The 20,463-nt window shown below is 39.9% G+C and overlaps 1 protein-coding gene across 2 annotated transcripts in view; it reads right to left on the reverse strand.

Moving 5' to 3' along the window:
* Positions 1-20,463, reverse strand: part of Ptprk (protein tyrosine phosphatase receptor type K) — a 457,202-nt gene that overhangs the window by 392,362 nt on the left and 44,377 nt on the right. For both annotated transcript variants that reach the window (XM_059272616.1, XM_059272615.1), the window contains exon 2: positions 11,210-11,332. In XM_059272616.1, coding sequence (XP_059128599.1) covers positions 11,210-11,332 — 123 coding nt within the window. The remainder of the gene's footprint in view (positions 1-11,209; positions 11,333-20,463) is intronic.

Raw genomic sequence — 20,463 nt, forward strand, 5'->3', positions numbered from 1 at the left:
TTTGCTTTAAAATAGAATACCTGCAAAGGATAGTTTTGAAGAGAAGCAAGGCGTTTCCTACAAAAGCTTTTATCCAAGTTAGATTAACTTTGACGGTCCTTCCCTTTCCTACGCCTGAGGCTCCCCATGCCTCTTCCACTCCCTGGTTCCGGGGCCCGTAGGCCACTGTGTTAGTCAAACCCTCTGAAGTCACTCTCCAGTCTTCTTTGCATGATGAGACACAAAATTCAGTGAGATAAGATTCTCAAGAGGTTGGAATGTTGACAGTCCAGAGCCCAATTATATGTCTTGGGCTTTTCTTAAACTGTCGTTAGGATTTCTTAAAGTACTTTGGTCAGTCACAAAGACTGACCAGACTGACCAAAGTATCACATCTGAATAAAACTGGAATGCTAAAAAGTTACATCTTGTCATTTCCTCACTCAGCACCCCTGGAAGAGCTCTACAAGGAGAAGAGCTTCATGATAGACAAGTTCAATGTGCCTATTAAATTTGCTCAGGAAATTTTTTTTAGTGTAGAAATACATTTCTTCCCAGGTATGATGGCACACACCTTTAATACCAGCACTTGGGAAGCAGAGGCAGTCAGGTTTCAGAGTTCAAAACCAACCTGGTCTACATAGTGAGTTCCAGGCCAGCCAAAGCTACATAGTATGATCCTCTCTCAAAAATAAAAGAAAAATAAGTTTAAAATAAAAATGTGTCTGATACAGGAAGATTCTAGATATCTGCTAACACCCTAAAACTCTGCACATAGTCTCACCCTCGGGGAAACAGAATTAAAATGATTGTGGAATAGTTAAGCCCCTGCCCTGGTATTTCTGCTCTTCGCCCTGATGGTAATTAACTGTGGCCATTCCATCACCGAACAAGTGGTTTCTGCATTCCTACACATTTGCTTGAAGCTTGTGTTCTACACTGCTGGTGCCACAAACGGAGTCCTTTACCGTGGGCCTGGACTGCTAACTAGGATGTCTTCAATAGCAAGCCTCACTGAAACAGGCAGCTGAAGTCACTTACTTATCAGCCAGACTCTTCCAGGACATTGAGCCACAGCTCCCAGAGAGTCAACTTCAAAGTAAAGATTGCAGTCTCCAAACCCAATAACTAACCATGACTTAAACATAACTTCAAGAACTGACACCTGACAAATGGAACCTAGGTACACTGTCTTTTTGGGACATTACAAGTGTATGGGGATGGGGGTGTGGAGGAGCGTTGCACATGTGCGCATCTATGTATATAAAAGCTTACACGCTTACAAACACACACACACACACACACACACACACACACACACACACACACGTCAAGGATCCACCTCAGGGCCTTGTATATAGTAAATGCTAATTCTGTTTTTATTTAAATGGTTTCTGCTAATGTTCTTCATTCTTATCATTAATCTTTAATAAAACACTGACTTTTTAAAGTACCCCTTCAAAAATTAAAAAAACATCGCATATTTTTTACTTAGATTTTGCTTTTCAAAAACAGTCAATGGCAAGGTGTTTAACAGAACAAGCACCCTAAGCATCTGCCTTCTCCTTAGCACAAATGTAACAGACAGCCAATTGTGCCAAAGTGTTTGCGTTTTATGGAGTGCTATATTCTGACCAAAAAGGGAATGATAAGCCTGCCAAAGGGACAAAGACAATATTCATGTATGGAATCAATCAATACCCATAGAGCCCTTACAACAAGCAGGAATAGTGCCTCCTCAAATTCATGGAATCCTAGGCTGAGTGATACTAAGAAAGGCTCATTCCTGCTGGGGAAATGACTTGACTTCAGGAGATGGAACACATTTACACTTAGAAACCACGTGGAGGAGGTACTTGAAATAGGCATGAGGTTTTCAATCTGTTTTCTTAAGAATGTTAATAGAAAAATATGTAGGTTTGGGGGGTTTTTTGTTTGTTTGTTTGTTTGTTTTTTAGGGTTTGAAATGACAGAGGTGTTGAAATTGTAATTGCAGATTCATCCTACCATAGCTCTAGCAGAACTCCCTGCTCCTTCTCTACTCAACATCTGTCCCACCACTGTTCCAATAACATTTGCCTGGCTGTGTGCATTAGGTAAAGAGGCAATTGCACTCAGCCTGGGTTCCACACAGGCAAGGAGAGAAAGTGATCCGGATGGGAAGTCGGCAGTGAAGAGCTCCTTCTCCTCTTGGCACTGACAGACATACACTCAAGCATGAGGTACAAATTGGACTAATTAGACTAGATGGTAAATCAATGGATGGACAGAGACTGATAGAGCAAGAGTAAAAATCACACTCAAAACGGACTTTTTGAATATCAACTTTCCACCCCCAAGACTGGGAATATGACTCAGTTAGTAGCGTGCTTGTCACAAAAATACCAGGACCTAATTTTCAATGTCCCCAGAACCTAAGTAAAAAAAGGTCATTAGTGGTGCTTATGTTGAGGAATGGAGAAACGAGAAAGGATGCCTGGGGCTTTCTGACCAGTCTTGCCAAAATGGTAAGTTCCAGGTACAGAAAAACACTTTCTCAAAACTAAAATGATAGGGCTGGAGAGATGGCTCCACAGTTAAAAGCATTTGATACACTTGTAGAGAACCCTGGCTCACTTCCCGAAATGTGGCATCTCACAACCATGTACAACAAAAAAAACTGACATCTTCTTTGGCCTCCATGAGCACCATGCATGCATGCTGAGAAACAAGAATGCATGCAGCAGCTAGATGGTGGTGGCGCACACCTTTAATCCCAGCACTCTGTGAGTTCAAGGCCAACCTGGTCTACAGAGTGAGTTCCAGGAAAGCTACACAGAGAAACCCTGTCTCAAAAATAAAACAAAAAACAAAACAAAAAAAGTATGCATGCAGCAAAAACCTCATACACATAAAATAAATGTAAATAAACATTAAAAAAAAAACCTAAAAGAGTAGGGATCAAGGAAACAACACTGACCTCTGACCTCTACAGACATGCACACATATGTGCTTATGCACACAGGTGTACACACATACAGACATCATAAGAGAACACACAGTTGCCAACTCTGTTTCATACTTAATAAATGAGCAAGTACTAAAGACCTCAGTGGAGAGTCGAGGAACCCATAAGCAATTAGTGAATTCTCTGAGACTGTCCTTTTAAATATGCTTCTCATGAACCTTCAAAAAGCCGTCAGCACTTTCTTAGTCTATGTTGCTAAGTCAAGAGTTAACGATCTCACAGACCTCTCTAAGTTGCTATGGGCTGTAAACACGCAAAGCACACAGATTTTGTTGAGAAATGTTTCTCGGTCAATAATTTCCTCTTTAGGGAAGAGGAAAGAGCCTTTTAAAGTAACATGATCATTGTCTCAGCGGAAATTGGATTTGAAGGCCAACAGGCTTTCATGGTAGTAGAGCATTTTGGATATAATTTAGCATATGAATGTATTTTGCATCATGCTAGGATGAACGTATTAATTTCACATAGAGTTTTACAAAATCACTATTTTAATTATTTGTCTATTGTTCCTTTGGGGCTTCTTTATTTCCATGTGGTCCTTCTTGTGTTTGGAAGCTAATAAGCCCCCAAGCCCAGATAGGCACCAGCATCACGAGACAAGTTTATTTTTGGAAAGGTAAAACATAAGGTCATAGCCACAGCTTAAGTCACCCTCATCCCAGGAAAAGTAATTTTGTTGCACTGGACTACATATTGATTTTAAGGTATATATTAAAGATGGCTGCATGGACTCTGAAAATGACTCTCTATTCTTATCTGTAATTCATGTAGAAAGCTGGATACTCTCTAGTAGTGACACCAATATAATTCTTTCTCTCTTTCTCTCTCTCTTTTAATACTAAAATGCTTTCCCCCTGTGAGATATATTGGAGCATATCTAACTTAGATATATCATGCACCTGAAATAGCAGGAGAAAAGTCCTGTCTCACTCAGCATGCCATTTCTGTTCTCTATAATTTAGGCATTCTTCATGCTGCATTTGTGTCCATAAGGGCAATAATCCTTACATTAAAAAGCAGTCATTCCTTAGTGGCTTACCCTTCAAGTGCTACAGAACACCCTTTCACTTCCTTACCTCACCCTGCCTCTAACTCTTGGTGTTTTTGTTTTGTTTTGTTTTTTTTAAATAAGCAACTCAAATGTGGTAAACTATCTTGTGTGCCTGAGCTCGAGGCGAAAACACCAGCAGTCATAATGATGACATGGTTTGGAAAGGCACATTGAAATGAGCCCATAATTCTTGTCCTAAAATACACCACTGTAAACAAAGCCTTAAAATTATTTTCAAACCCTGACTTTACGCAGATTCCCTCTGTGAGTCCCTGGGTTTTTTCTTCTAGCATACACGCTCTAATGACACGGTGGATAATAAATACGTGTTTCTAGAGGTTGCTCGGACCAACAGATGGAAAGTGTTCATCAAATAACTAAAAATAACGTAAAGGTAAATGCATGGAAGGGCAAAGCCTTGTCCCAAAGGATGAGCATCCCAGGAGGAAACTCTGAAGCTCAGTAGTCATTCTAGCTACAGGGAATCTTAGAGGCTATTTCCCTGGCAGACTAATAGATAGTCATTTGAAGCTTTAAAGTTCTGAAAACAAACTGCTTTATTTTCACTTCCACAACAGTAGAAAATCGCTGTAGATTAAATAAAATAAGTAACATTGCACAGTGGACTTGAATACCTATGCTGTAGTCAAGGAAATGTGTCAGCCTGGCTATACCAAGATAGGAGCAAGGTGGTACTGTGGCAAAGTACTGACCTGTCCTGATTATCCATAAGCAAGTGAGTCCTCTACGCATCTCAATGCTTCATGTTTTATCGGGCTCTCATGAGAATTACAAAATATATATAAGGCTGGGGCAATAACGGCTCAATGGATACAGCACATGTCATCTAAGCATTGGGAGTGGAGTTTGGATCTCCAGACCTGCAGAAAGCCAAATGCACTAGGGCTGGAATCCCAGAGCTTCTTTGGCAAGAAGGAGGTGGAGAGAGTCAAATCCCTAGAAGCTCAGGATCCAGCTAGACTGACAAACAGTAAAAAAAAAAAGACTGTTTCAAGTAAGCCACTGACTCTCTCACCTTTATACACATGCCATTACACAGCTGTGCACACAGACCCACCCCTGTACACACCCACCCACAGAGAGAGGGAGAGAGAGACAGAGACACAAAGAGAGAGAGAGAGAGACTTCTTAAAAAAACTCAGGAATCCATTAGTTGATAGCTAACTTTTGTCTCCAAGATGCATGTAGGAAAGGCTCCGAGTTAGGAAAACCAGTTTCAAACTTTACCTTCAAGCCTTAGCTTGAAGCCTCTAAGTGTTCCTCATAGTGACCACCTTGATAAAGTTGGAATAATGATAGTCCCTGTAAATGCTGTCATGTGTATTTAACTGGAGACATCAAACACTCTATTTTCACCACATCATACCAGCAGAAGAAAGCACCAAACCCGGTTGACTCAAGAGTATGTTCCTGTTGAATATTCAAGCAAGAGTGAAGCTCACCAAATAAATATTTAAAGAATGTAAGCATTATTTTAACAACCTAGCTAATAAAACATGCTTAAAATCTAAGAAAACAAAGACTTGGTATTAAATGCAAGAAGTTAATATAAAGGCTCATTTCTTAGCAATGTTCATGTCTCTTCCTCTACCGTATAATCTCATCCGTTTTCTAAATTGTAAGGCCATAAACTATTGGATCACACCTCACTAAGTTTTACAAGAGAGAGAAACGGTTTCCTCCTCCAATCTTCCGATTAATCTGAAATAGAGCCTTTATTTTTTTATAACATACAGTATGTGCAATTTAAGCTAAAAAATCCATGCAGTGATTTATATCAGAAGAAAGAAGCAAGTTGAAGGTGGAATCTAATGTAGTCATAATTTGAAACACTGTCAAATGGGTACTCTAGAGACTGTAAAGTAAAATGCAATTAATCATTTCAGAGAAATGTGTTCACGAGAAAAAGCAGTTACAATTTCAGCAAAAGACAAATGTATTTACATGTCAATCACATCCCTCACTCTCAGGTCTAGACCTGCACAGATAGTCAAATGGGCAAATAAATTTGTTTCATGTGGTCAAAAGCATAAAAGAATCCTTGAAAATCAAGATCACAGACATAAATGTGTGTAAGATCAAAGAATAATTTCTGTTTCTGTCCATCATCTACACTCACTGTGGTTTCTCTTCTGTATTAATGTAATAGGTTTCGGTGTGAAAGACTGATATTAGTCTGGCGGAGAAGGAGGAGAAAGTGGTGGTTCTCCCTCTATACTAATTAATAACATGCAAACATATGCCAAATCAATGCTACCTTTTATTAAAAGTTTACTGAATAATTACAGTCTTCTGATCACATTAAAATTACTCATTACAATGTTTAAGAAACAAAAACTTTCATTTGGTTGCTTTCTTTAAGAAGAGAGACAAAGCTTCACAAATTATGAACAAAATCTTTTCTTTATTTACATGTGTGGTGGGTTTGCATGGTGTACGGTGGGTTTGCATGGTGTACGGTGGGCGGAGGTATGGGGAGGGGTGAGGGTGGGTGCATCAGGGCAGAAGCCATAGAGAGACACCCAGTGCCTTCTTCTGTCACTCCCCACCTTATAGACAGGGTCTTCCACTGATCCTGAAGCTCACTGTGTCTACTGGGCTAGTAGGCCAGCAACTTCCCAGGATCTGTCTGTCTCCACCACCAATTCTGCAGTTACAGGCACATAAAGCCATGCCCAATATTTTATGTAGGTACCGGGTCCTCATGTTTTCACAGCAAATACTTTAGCCCGCCGAGCCATCTCCTCGGGCCCTTTAACAAAAAGTTTTTAAACCTTGTATTATGGAAGCTACCATTTTTGTCTGAAACAAAATAAAATAAAATGGTGTCTTTGGAAATTGAAGTTTTCAAGTATGTTCTATGTGCATGGGAACATTATGGGCCAGTGAGGGAAAATAAAATCAAATTGAAACTCCAAGGATACCCTCAACTGACATACATACAAAGTAAAGTGAGAGACTGTCAAGCTATGAGGACACAAGGGGAGTTTCATGCCAGCCAGGAAGCTCCTCACCCCTCGGAGGTTCGCATGAAGATACAGTAAACTTGGGCAAGAATTTGGTGAATGGATAACTGAACCAATACATACACATACACACACACACACACACACACACACACACACACACACACACACACACACAAAGAGAAGAAATATACATAAGCCCAAAGATGAATGCAAAGTGGGATCCAGGATGGAGAAAATTCTGTACCATCTGAGGTCTCCTGTAATATCTCCTTTGCTAACCTACAACATTATAATTATTCTAACTTCTCAACAGTGTGCTTGTGAACACCAGTCTTACTCACGTGCCTCTTTGTACTAACTTAGAAGATACAGACAGAAGAAAACTCACCATCGGTAACTCAGTAATTTCTTAACCGGGAGCAGCTCAGGTGCCACCCAGATCAATAAATAACCAGGGTATCCAGCATCCAGCTATCCCCCAAAAGCTTCCTTCAATGCCCTCCCAAAGGCACTAACACACAGGTTTAAACTCATCAATCAGCTTGCCTATTTTTGAAACTTATGGAGGTAAAAAGACAATATCTACTCTTGTGTCTGATTTCATTTCCTGATGATGTTGGTGAAATCCATCAATATTGCTATGTATAGCACGAGTCAATTCTCCCATGCTGTGGTGTGATTTCATCATATGAACACACTCCCACGCTTTGGTACATTGTACAACTGACAAGAATTCAGGCTGTCTTCCTCTTGGAACTATTAAGGACGCCGATGCCATACGCAGTCGTACATTCCTTGAATGAACACATGTACTCGGTTCTTCTGGGCTCATATCCAAGAATGGATTAACTGGCCATTAGGCTGTACAACGCGGCTGTGCAGATTTACAGCCCACAGCAGCCTGAGAGGTTTTCCTTCACTCTGTATTCTTGTCAGCTACACCTGGTGTCACAGGGGTGGCCCAGCTTCTCATTATGGCTGTTACTTTGCATTTCACTGACTAACAGCTTCTCCTAGTGTCATATGACTTTTGGCTACAGGACTCACTTACTCTGCACGCTATTTCCAAACATCAGGTAGTCCACTTATCGTCATTATTGTCATGTAACAAGCTAAGAACTGCTCTGGAACATGGCAAGCAGTCACTAAAAGTTGCGTATTTCTCACGAGAGGTTAATTTCCTCATTTTCTTTATTCTGACCTTATGACTCCAAACTGTCGATTAACCATTTCTTTTTTAAAACCTCTGAAGGCCAATAAAAAGTCAATAATTAACAACGTCCAAGAATGGCAGAGGGTTCAATACCATGTCTGTTTCACACAGACTGACTTCCTCAGACACAGGGCCCAGATGCTTAGGATCATCTGTGTCTTTTGTTTTTAGTTATGTATTTTCAGTAAATAAAGTAGTAAGCATGCCTACCTATCTGTGTGAAAAAAGAAATGATGGGTCATTAAAAAATTTTAAATAGTTTTATTTTATGTATATGAGTGTTTTAGAGATATGTATGTGTGTATGTCCCATGTACGTGCCTGGTGCCCATGGAGGTCAGAAAAGGACATCAGATCCCCTAGAACTAGAATTATAGACAGTTGTGAACTGCCTATGGGTGCTGGGTATCGAACCCTTGTCCTCTAAAAGAACAGCAAGTGCTCTTAACAGCTGAGCCAACTCGCCAAAATGGGTCATTAAAATTAGTAAGCCTAATTATGTTCTCTTTGCCAATATATGGACAGATTAACGCTCAGTTGGTTCTTTAAAAGAATATCAGAAGGAAAATAGGAAAAACAAAACCAAACCAAACAAAAACAAAAACACCTTGTAAAAAGAACTGAGTAGGGCTAGTAGAAAAAAAACTAGTCAGTGAAGTGCTTGTCATTCAAGTGTGAGACCCTTACTTCTATCTCTCACACCAAAGGTTAAAAGATTTTAAAAAAATGCTGAACGAGATTGAGGCACTTAAAAATTTATAAGGCAAAACAGAGAATGAGACAGAAGGATTCACGCTGACCAGCCAGAGAAGCCAACTCTGCAAGCTCCGGGACAATTGGAGATGTTGTCTCAAAACCAAGGTGGAGAGTCCCTGAGGAACAGCACCCAAGATGTCCTCCCGTTCTCACATGTCCAAACCCACACAGGCACCTGAGCCCACATGTATACGCACACACATAGAAAAGAAAGAAAGAAAAAAGTAATACAAGTACTTCTCTCACTTTTCCTCAGACTAAACATAGTTACATTCTGGAAAAAAAAAAAAAAGTGTCCATGACCTTTTCCCTTCTTTGCATGATTAATTATTTAATGTGCTATTAATTGGAGGCTATGGCTGAATTTCAAACACTTTCATTTTCTGTGCATATCATCCTTTACTGTACCCAATGATTAAGTCATTGTGTAAAAAGGTGAGCCAACAAGGTCATCTGAACATTCTCTTCAGCGCTCATTACCCACCATCAATAGCAATTAGTAATGGCAACATTTCCATAAATCAACGTCTTTCTGATTATTCTCTGATGATAAACAGTCAAAATGTGTGCATTCCGGCCCACCTTTTTAATATTACATGAAACATTAAGTCTAAATATACCACTGAGAAAACTCAAGTGAAAATGTACAGTGGTTTCTTTAATCAAAATGAGCCAGAGCAATAATTTATGTACATTTGAGAGAAAAATATAAACCAATGCACGGAGAGCAGTGGTTCCACCAAAAGTGTCAGGGTCAACCATAAGAAGCCAAGGTTGTCAACTAAAGACGGCCCATCAATGTATTCCTCCACAAAGAAAATTACGCCTTAGTCTAACCTCAAAATATCATTTGCCTTCTCAGCCAAGGAAATCTACAGTTCAAAGTAAATAGCCACCCTAATCCAGGCCTGCATCACAGAATAGAACTATACAAATTATTTCCAAAGAATAGACTCACTGCATTTATTTATAATCCTCATCTAGAGATCTATGGTTTAGGTTTTAATTTATTTGCTTGGACTATTTTTCATATTCTGCTGATCATCATCCATGCTTCTTCTTTCGTCTTTATGAATCATATTAACCAGCAAGGTTTTTTAATCAGACACCAGAATTGATATTTGCACTTCCAACAGTGATGTCTAAAATTCACTGTCAATTATGAAGGATAGTCTGAATTTGCAGAAAAAAAAATCAATTTAAGATATCTTTATGTAATTATAATAAACTACTAAAATTATACTGCAAAAGAAATTATTAGTAGAAAATCAATATATCAGTTAAATGACTGATAATAATAATGTAAGAATGTGATCCTTTATACATACATAATTCTATATATAATTATTTGCTTCTTTCTAAGCATCACTTGTTCACTTAGGTAGTAGTATGCCTCAAATTTTATGCTTGTTTCTGATCTTTATAATTAATCAAATTATTATTAAACACACAACTTAGAATTAGTTCAAAACTAATACGTAGAGCTGAAAGAAACACTAGTCTCATACTGTAGTGTGGGGAAGGTATATATTGATACGCTACCTTAATGTGCTTTTCACAAATAACAGAAAGATCATGACCAGTCCTAAGCAATCAGAAGATATACTACCATAAAATCAAAAGTCAGTACCAAAAACAAGTTCTAGGAGAGTAAGAAACAGGTCTCTGCCCTATTTCCACAAAATCTCTGCAGATAACATCTTCCCTTGGTCATTTTGTCTCCAAGGCGTTTCTCTACAGAGCCAGTGGCATATTCATATTCTGTGAGAGAAGGAGACAATTTCTCTCCTGATTATAGACTATTAAGTGCTTGCCCACAGTCTAACTGGATCACAGTGAAATATGATCAAAGATATTCTAAATTATTGGATTTCATTATAGTTTTCTATAAATTTTCTTCTGATTTTTTTTCTTTTTTTTTTCTAGTTTTAGTCATTTTGACTTCTTATGAAGGGGGGAAAACATTTTCTAAGTTTCATATTTTTTTCCAAAGCGAAAAGAATATGTAATAAGAACTCTTGAATAGAGTAGGGGTTATAGAACATTGTTAAGGAAGAGGTAAAGAATATTTTAAGATTTTTTTTAGCTGTTACCAAATAGACCAATAATAATAAATTATTTTATTATAACAAAGTGTTGTTGTTACACATAAAGTGAGAAAATATTGTCTGTACTAAAACTATCCCCTGGACACTGAGTTAGAATGCAGCTCACCTTGAGGCATTTCAGGGGGCAGGTAATGGGGTTCCTGCGCACTGACGTGGACCCATTCAAAGTCATCGTATAAATCCTGGTGGTAGTCGCAGGCTCCTGGCCCATCATCAAATGTACAGCCACCTAGGAAGGGAAGCAGGGAACATGGTTACAGTCTGCACACATTTTCTCCATGTGAGGAAAGTACTGAAGAAGCAAATACCTGGGTAAAATATGTAACTACCATGACACTCATGATCTTGTCAGTGACACTCCTATTGGCCACTATTCCTATTAAAAACTCAATACCAATAGAAACCTCAGTATATTCTACTGGGCTCAGCCCCAAAAGGAAAGCTGAAGTTTTGAATTATTTTTAAAAGGTGTATACACACACACACACACACACACACACACACACACACGCACAGGCTGGGTGTAGTGGCACACATCTCTAATCCTAGCACTCGGAGGCAGAGGCAAACAAATCTCTGTGAGTTCAAGACCAGCCTGGTCTACAAAGCAGTTCCAGGACCATCAAGGCTACACAGAGAAACCCTGTCTCAAACACACACACACATACCCACACAAATGTATATATCATGAGGTTTTACTTCAATTTATAAAACTACAATCTAAACACTGGTGACATCTTTATTGCAAAGGGGGCAGGAAGCATGAAAACTTTCTTGGCCATGCAAGTTCAAAACACTGAAGTTCATATTTAAGCCTTAACAATCCCATGATTTAAAAGACATCCATGATATCTACTACAGCAAATTAAACACCCAAAGCTTACCAGGATCTAAATAGTGCTTGAGGTCTGGGGGTAAGCTTTTCTATCTATTATTTATATTAATTTCAAACACAGTTTATGATTTTAAAGTGAGGGAAACTGAAGTACAAGATGAATCAGATTAGCCATAACCATGCTCAGACTTCCACTTTGCTTAATGACCTGACTTTTATAGTCTGTGTAGCCTATCCCCTTTTACATGGGCCATCTTTCAGCCTCCCTGGCTTTACTTTCAGATGTGACCATAGAGCAGAAGGAAAATGATTACTTTTGCTTCTGAGCTCATCTACAAAGGATACACACAAGTCAACTTACTCAGTTTACTCAAATCGGGAAAATAAGAAGTGGCCTGTATGTCTGGTCTTGAAAGAAAATGGATTACAGCTAATGAAAATCTAGCAGTGGCTTTAATGAGAAAAACCAATAACCTGCCTCCTTTCAAGTGGCTTATTTGCTTAGTTTCCATGGAGATCTGTGTGGAGAAACTTGGGGAATTCTAAGGCAAGCAGTCACAGCTAACAGGTGGTAAACCTCAGACCATGAAATTCGTCTCACTCTGCTCCTCAAAAGTTTGTCACTTTGGATGTGACTGAAAGGCACCATGTTCAGCAATGACAGACAGCAGCTGCATCAGAAATGAAACTGTAAAGGACAGAAAGCTCCACAACCTCAAACCCTTTCTCAAAAGCAGAACACACTGTGGGTTCCTCAAGCCTCTCTTATAACTACAGTAATCCTTCACCATAACCCACAGCCCAACAGCTGGAACACGTATTATTGTCTTTTAAACATGCTTACTGTGACCTTCGTTACACAGACTTTCGTGAAAGATGATGTACTTTTCATTTAAAATTAATTTCACTTAAAATTAATTTAATTCATTTAAAATCTACAAAAGGAGGTTACTGGGAAATACATCTTTACATCACAAGGTAAAAAGTTTTTCTCACAAATAGAACTCTCTATTACAGCCCAAAAAGACTTACTGCTTTGCAATGTATGCCCGTGGGGCCGCCATTACCCTTTACACGGGTCTGGGTGCCCTCTGTATATAAATTTCAACGATCAGTGGGAATCACATTGACTCATTTGGAAGACAAATGGCTGTAATTGCTGCCCTTCATAGACATGGTTAATTTTAGACTCCAGTGTTCAGATTAACAGTAACAGGGGGAATAGCTATATAAAATAAGTGGGTGGACATTGCTTGTCCCTGCTACATCAGAAATATGACAAAGGGGTCTTGAAATCATTCACTGATCAGCTTGACATGCATGCTAAGAAAAATCCTTGAAGATGACTCCTCAATTTCTATTTCACAAGAAGTTCTGATCCAGGAAGTACCACAGACCTATTTGTTACACAGAAAGCGTATTTATAAACGTGCGGTAGCACACTTTCATATGAAGTTTTGTAATGGGAGTATCCATCTCACGATTAAGGACTAGTGAAGGCCAAATGTAGAGGCCAAGAAATGGAATACAACAATAACTCTAAGCTGATGAATGAAACAGAATGGCACATGTGATAACAAGATGATCAGAACTCTAAAGAAACCAAAAGAACTAACTCTACGCACTAAATCAGGTTGACTAACTTACACCTAAGGAAGGGAGGGGGAACCAAGAAAAGATACACCAGTAGCTCTCTCCAAGAGTCCAACCCCACATCGTGGGAATATACTATCTTCTTCCTAAGCACCTCGATTCCCTTCCAACCTGAAAACTTTCTAAAAGCTTCTCTTAAGAAGTCTTGGTCAAGCCGGGTGCACGCCTTTAGTCCCAGCACTTGAGAGGCAGAGGCAGGTGGATCTCTGTGAGTTGGAGTCCAGCCTGGTCTACAGAGTGAGTTCCAGAACAGCCAAGGCTACACGGAGAAATCCTGTCTCAGAACGAAAGAGAGAGAGAGAGAGAGAGAGAGAGAGAGAGAGAGAGAGAGAGAGAGAGAGAGAGAGAGAGAAAAGAAAGAAAGAAAGAGAGAAAGAGAGAGGGAGGGAGGGAGGAAGGAAGGAAGGAAGGAAGGAAGGAAGGAAGGAAGGAAGGAAGGAAGGAAGGAAGATGCCTTGTGCTTATTGTGAAAAGAAGAAAAGCCATGCATGAAAAATGAGTTTGTAAAGGGGGGGGGGGGGGGCAAGAGAAAACTGATGTAAGCGTAAAGGAACTTGGTGCTGTCAGGGGTCCGAAAACATTTCTGAATAATAGCTGTGAAAAGCATGGAGGGGTAAGGCAGAAACACAACTTAATATGAAAGGTTTCAGTTACCAAAAAAGAAAGTTAGACATTATTCTATGGTGGCATTGAAACCACTATGAGATTTTTGCCCAGAGGTGCATTGAGAAAACTGTGCACCCAGCAGCCATGTGGAGTATAAAAAGGGAATGAGCTAAACTGAGGCAGCAATATGATCCAGCTTACAACAGACAGCACATAACACACCTCTCATCCTGTTTAATTGGATTGGGGGCGGGGGAGGGGGTAGGGGACAAGTGGGTTTGCTACGGTCTTGTATATGCTACGTAAGTGCTGTACAGCTAAGCTTCATCCTCACTCCTAACATAGATCCTGAGCAAACTTTATCATACCATATTCCTATTGATGATTTCAGAGTCTGCACGGGCTTCTGTGATATATGATCCCCCAAACACATGTTCCTGAAACACAGTATTTAAAAGAGAAATGCCCAGGGCTATGTGGTGGTACACACCTTTAATCCCAAGATTTAGGAGGCAAAGGCAGACAGATATCTGTGAGTTCAAGGCCAGTGTGGTCTACATGGTGAGTTCCAGCCCAGGCAAGGCTACATAGTGAGACTCTGTCTCAAAAATTAAATAGAGATGCTGAAGTAAGGCTCTCTAGAGTTAAAGTGACTCCAACAGTAAAGAGTCTATGGACCCATTAAAGTTCTGGGATTATGGAGACTGAGAGAATTCGAGATCCAGAGCCAAAATTACCTTGAGGTTCCTTAATAGTCATTTATTAGCAACCTTTTTATATGGGACTTACCATGCTATGGACTATTAGGCAGAACATATTCCTTGGGAATTTCATCGGATAACTAAGCTATTAGCATAGCACCAGGTTACATGAACACACAAGCCGAAGAAATCATCAACATCTATGGCCTGTGCCAGAGAGTCCCTGCTTTGTAGCGACCTGTGTGCATGCATCCATTCATGACGGTCTTGTGTCCTGTGACCGTAAAAAAGCTCGTGGAATCACTTCTGCACTAGAGCATGTCATTCAGGGCAACCAGAGTTCCTGTTCCCAAACCACAATCATGGTATGTGTCTCTAAACAAGCCCACTCCTTTTGGAGTAAGAGCTGTATGTTGCGTCCACGGCTCTAATTCATAAACAAAAAATATACCTAATAAATCTTCACTTTCACTCAGCTGCAGGAAGCAACAGTGGGTGGCAAATCTGAACTGGTGCTGACAACATTCTGTTCAGCAGAGAAGACAAAGGAAGGGGGTGGTGCCTTCAGCTTCCAGTTGTTCTGTCTGCTCCTAGTGATAAGGCAGCATGTGGGTAGCCGCAAATCACACCTGAGCAGTAGGGACCACCGTGCTTGACCCCTGGTGGAGAATTACTCCTGAGGAACATCTCAGATTCCTGATTGCTCTCCACTGATCACTCAGTTAAGGGTTAGCTCCATCATCACAGTATCAATTCACCTTGCTGCAAGCCATGTTAAGGGACTCTGTACCCAGGCCAGCTGAATATAGGTATCAGACTGATTTTTTTTTTCATCCCTAAACTGCTCATTCAAAGGGTTAGGTGCTAAGTAACATTCAATAACACCATCCAACCATCCATCTTTTACACACACACACACACACACACACACACACACACACACGCACACACACACACACACTTCTGGCCTCAGTGCTTAAATATCTAGATTGTGGAGATTCTTCTTCAGTTCACTATGTTTCTATAATGACTTTCAATTATCTTGACCTCCATTCTTCTTCCCCATTCCCTCTCCCTCTGGCATCTTTCTTCTCAACAAGACCTCTTTCTCAAAGGGTCCCCCTTCCATTTCCCTGTCTTTACTTTGCATGTAGCCCACTAAATTTAATTACAGCTACTTGCCCAAGAGTCGGTGGGAAGTTTTTCAGTAGAGCAAGGACAATTTGTCTGTGACTCCACCACCAAAGTGACACCCAACAAGTAGTGATTGCTAAGAGTCCCTCTGGCAGGCATGGAGACACATGGGTTCCTCCTGGGAGGACTCTTGAGCATTTGTTTAAGAACAGGGTATGTGCATGAGAGAACATGGAATGGAGACCCTTTGTGGAAAATTATGAGAAAAATGAGTCATACTAAAACTCTTCTGAGGACAGCGAGATGGCTTAAAATAGGTGGGTGCTTGCTGCCAACCTTGAAGACCTGAGTTTAATTGGCAAGCTACATAAAAAAAAAAAAACTCCCCAATTTTTGTACACACACATATACATGCACTCATGCACACATGCAAGCATGCATACACACTAAATAAATAATAAATAAATAGATGCAAAAAATAACTTTTTCAAAACTCAAATCCTATCTAAAGTCAAACTTCTTTGTATATTTTTTGTTTGTTTTCTTGTTTTTTGTTGGTTGGTTAGTTGGCTGGTTGGTTTTGCTGGTGTTTTGAAACAGGGTCTCGTATAGCCCAGGCTGGCCTTCAACTCACTGTGTAGCTGGGGATGACCTTGAACTCTGAATCCTCTTGCCTCCATTTCCCTGGTTCAGGGATTACAGACCTGTGTCAACACATCCAGTGTCCATGGCCTGGAGGATACAATGCTAGGAATCCTGCATGCTAAGCAAGTATGTACTAAGCGACATCCTCAGCCCTAAAGCCTAGCTTTTTAATAATACCCAGGATCTGGTGAACTTTAACAAGTTTGAGCCAGGAAAAAAATATAAAGTCATTAAGGACTAGACAGCGCATTCTGCACAATCTGTGAAAGGTGGGCTTTGAAAAGACATTGTAGTGGAATCTTCCCCACTCTGCCTTCCAAGGCACCCACCGATTTGTCATTTCCTTATTAAGTATAAATGCAGGAAACAAACAGAATGATCTCAAACTGCTTCCACAGAACAAACTCCATTTAGCTATGGACATGGAGAACTTTCTTGTTAGCTCAAAGCATAGGGGAAAACTACACACCTTTAAAAGAACATATGGAAAATCATGGACTATGTTGGCAAATACAATAGCTTTAGTACAACTGTATGATGATTCTCAGGAAAGTGAAAAAAAATCAACCTTCACCAGTAGTGAAGCAATAACATACACTTAGTTGGTAATCTATTTCAAACGATGTTTCTTCATTCTGGGACAAGACAAAAACTAATACAGGATAGAAACTTAGACCACAGTCAGTATTAAATTAAAAAAGCTTTGAATGGTGCCCCTTTTATTATGCTAATTAGAAATCGCAATATAAGGGACTAGAGAAATGGCGCAGTGATTAAGAGCATGTACAGCTATAGCGAAGAGTCCACCAAGGTCAGGGGACTCCCAGATGCCTACAACTCCAACTCCATTGGGATCCAATGTCTCCGGCTTCCACAGGCAGCTCTGCTCATGTGAATATACTCACACACAGACACACACAATTAAAATAACGAAAAATTAAACCTGAAGAAATCACAACATAAAATCACCAGGTATGAAATCAAAATGCCCAAAGATGCCAATATACACCACCAAAACAATTCTGAAGGATAAAAAAGATTTGTTGACTAATGTTCCAGTTGATTAGAGCGGATCTTTTTTCCCAGAAAAACACTTTATTGGGGGGTGGGGGAACAGCTATCAGATAACATTCCTCTGAAAAATGCTGGAATGTCTTCATAGATTTTTGTATGCTAACTCCACATTGCTGGAAATATTGAAAATATAAAATGAGAATTGACGAACATGACCAATGCCCAGGTAGTGTGTGCCTATGTCAGCCCTAAAGACTACAACACCTTTTCTTCAATTCATGTCTGAAAATTAAAACAAATACACATACACATACATACACACACACACACACACACACACACACACACACAAATATTCAAGTACATATAAATAATTAATGCCTTTAGGAGAAGATAAATGAATCATATTAGGTCATTCTAATTTAGCGCCACTGAGGACCTTAGCGAGGAAAAAACTTAGAAAATTTATGAATGAGCATTTTTAAGATAATGAATCCACACTTGGAAGAAAACCCTTTGTGCTGCTTACAATTAATTAGTATCTGAAAATATTATCTGAGCCTACCTCCTTGCAAAGAAAGGGAACCCCTAACATGTTTCCTTTGAGTCCAGAGCTATTGTTTATGGATAGGGAGGAGTAACTCTTATTGATGAGAAAAGAATTCATTTCAAACACACCCATTGATTATCAAACTGTTTCTCCCTGGAGTTCCACCTCTAACTGAAGATACATGCTTAATATGTATAATCCAATATTACGTTGATGGTAAGCCTTCTAATTTAAATTGCCTAGGATCCAAAGCAAATTCTAGACTTTGACTTCATAACCATCCTTCTTCCCTAAGACTGAATTAACCAGAATGGAGTAAGCTCAATTACATACCTCTCATTCTCTTCAAAGAAGTAATAGTCAAATACCAGGCACCTCAGTTAATGAGACTTAAGCAATTTTAAGGACCTAGCATACACTTAGGTGATTGAAGAGAGTATGCACCTAGACACAGCATGGAATGTGGCTATGTACCGCATAGCTTTGTTATTTTAATTTTCTGAGTTTCAAATCCCCCCCCACCAGAAATATCAACTCAATAATAACTACCACAAAATGGTGTGAGGATTAGTCAAAAATCCTCACAAATAAAGCTACTTACACTTAATAATTTTCTATAAAGTATCCCCTTTCTATATCCCTGAGCCATTTTTCAGTTTATACACGGGCTACACAGTTTTGACCCTACACGGATAATTAACAGCTAAATTTTAAATGAAAAGAAACATCTTTCAACTTAATTAGCCAGAGGAGTACAGGAGAGGTTTCTCTACACCCAGCTTTTCCTAAACACTTACCATGTATGTTTTCAAACAGGAAATGCGCCCTTAAGAGTGACCAAAACCTATCTATGCAAAGACAGGAAAAACTTGGGTTTCATTTAATTTCTGTTCCAACTACACAATTTGTGTTAACTGTAGCAAGAAAGCAGCCCAACAGAGAAAAACAAAAACAAAAACAAAAACAAAAAAACAAACAAACAAAAAAAAAAAAAAAAAAAAAAAAAAAACACCTAACAATGACATGGCTGCACTGGAATAGGACATGTCCTAAAGCAGATGGAAGGCTGGATATGACCCATGGGCTGTTCACTAGCCCATGGCTTAGATCACTCGCATCTGAAATATTCTGAAAACTACTCTAGAACTTAGCCTGGTTAAAACCTCACTTTTACAGAAGTCAAGATGGGTAGCAGCAGGCAACATCAGGAAACTGAACTAGAGATGGAATCTGAAACCAAACCAGTTGTCCTAAGTCAAACATTGAGGGTGCTAAGAGAAAGAGAAATAGGGTACCCACTACAGAAGGAACTGTATGGCATGACTTTGCATATACATGTGGACATGCACAAAACTGAGAGGTGGGTCGCCCTGGGGATCTACATGTGACTTCTTGTAACCTCACGACGAAGCTAACGGAGGATTACATAGCTTTAGAAATCAATGCAGAGACTAAAAGAGTCTTATTAAAAATGTGGTAATGCAAGCCTTGAATCACAGAATTTTGGAGGCAGAGGCAGGAGGATCCAGAGGTCAATACCAACCTTGTCTGTGGAGTGAGTTTGAAGTTAGTCTGGACTACATAAGATTCTTCCTCAAAATAACAAAGGGGGTCAGTATACTAATAAAAAGTACTTCATAATAGAAAAATAAATAAAACTCATCATGGTAACAGGCCAAGAAGCACCAAAGAGGGGCTGGTGCAGTTAAAAGCACAGGCCTGGTACCTGGGTTCAGTTCCCAGTACTCACGTGGTATCTCACAGCTTGTATATCCCCAGTGTTACGGGAACTAAAGCCTTCTTCTGGCTTCCTTGGGCACCAGGCATGTGCATGGTACACATACATACATACATACATACATACATACAGCCAAACACCCATACACATAAAATAAAAATGAATAAATCTTTAAGCCAAAATAAGGAAGAGAGAAGGAGACAGAGAGACAAAGGAAGGAAGAGAGGGAGGGAAGGAAGAGAGGGAGGCAGGGAAGGAGGGAGGGAGGGAAGGAGGGAGGGAGGGAGGGAAGAGAGGGAGGCAGGGAAGGAGGGAGGGAGGGAAGGAGGGAAGGAGGGAGGGAGGGAGGGAGGGAGGGAGGGAGGGAGGGAGGGAGGAAGACGAAGGAAAGGCTGTGAATCCAGGCACTACAGGCTGATCATGCCAGAGAGTCTCCAATCCACTCCATCCATGACACTGGCCAGGTGGTACTGACATTCTCTAG

The sequence above is a fragment of the Peromyscus eremicus genome, chromosome 8b, assembly GCF_949786415.1.
Source record: "Peromyscus eremicus chromosome 8b, PerEre_H2_v1, whole genome shotgun sequence".
NCBI classification, from domain to species: Eukaryota; Metazoa; Chordata; class Mammalia; order Rodentia; family Cricetidae; genus Peromyscus; species Peromyscus eremicus.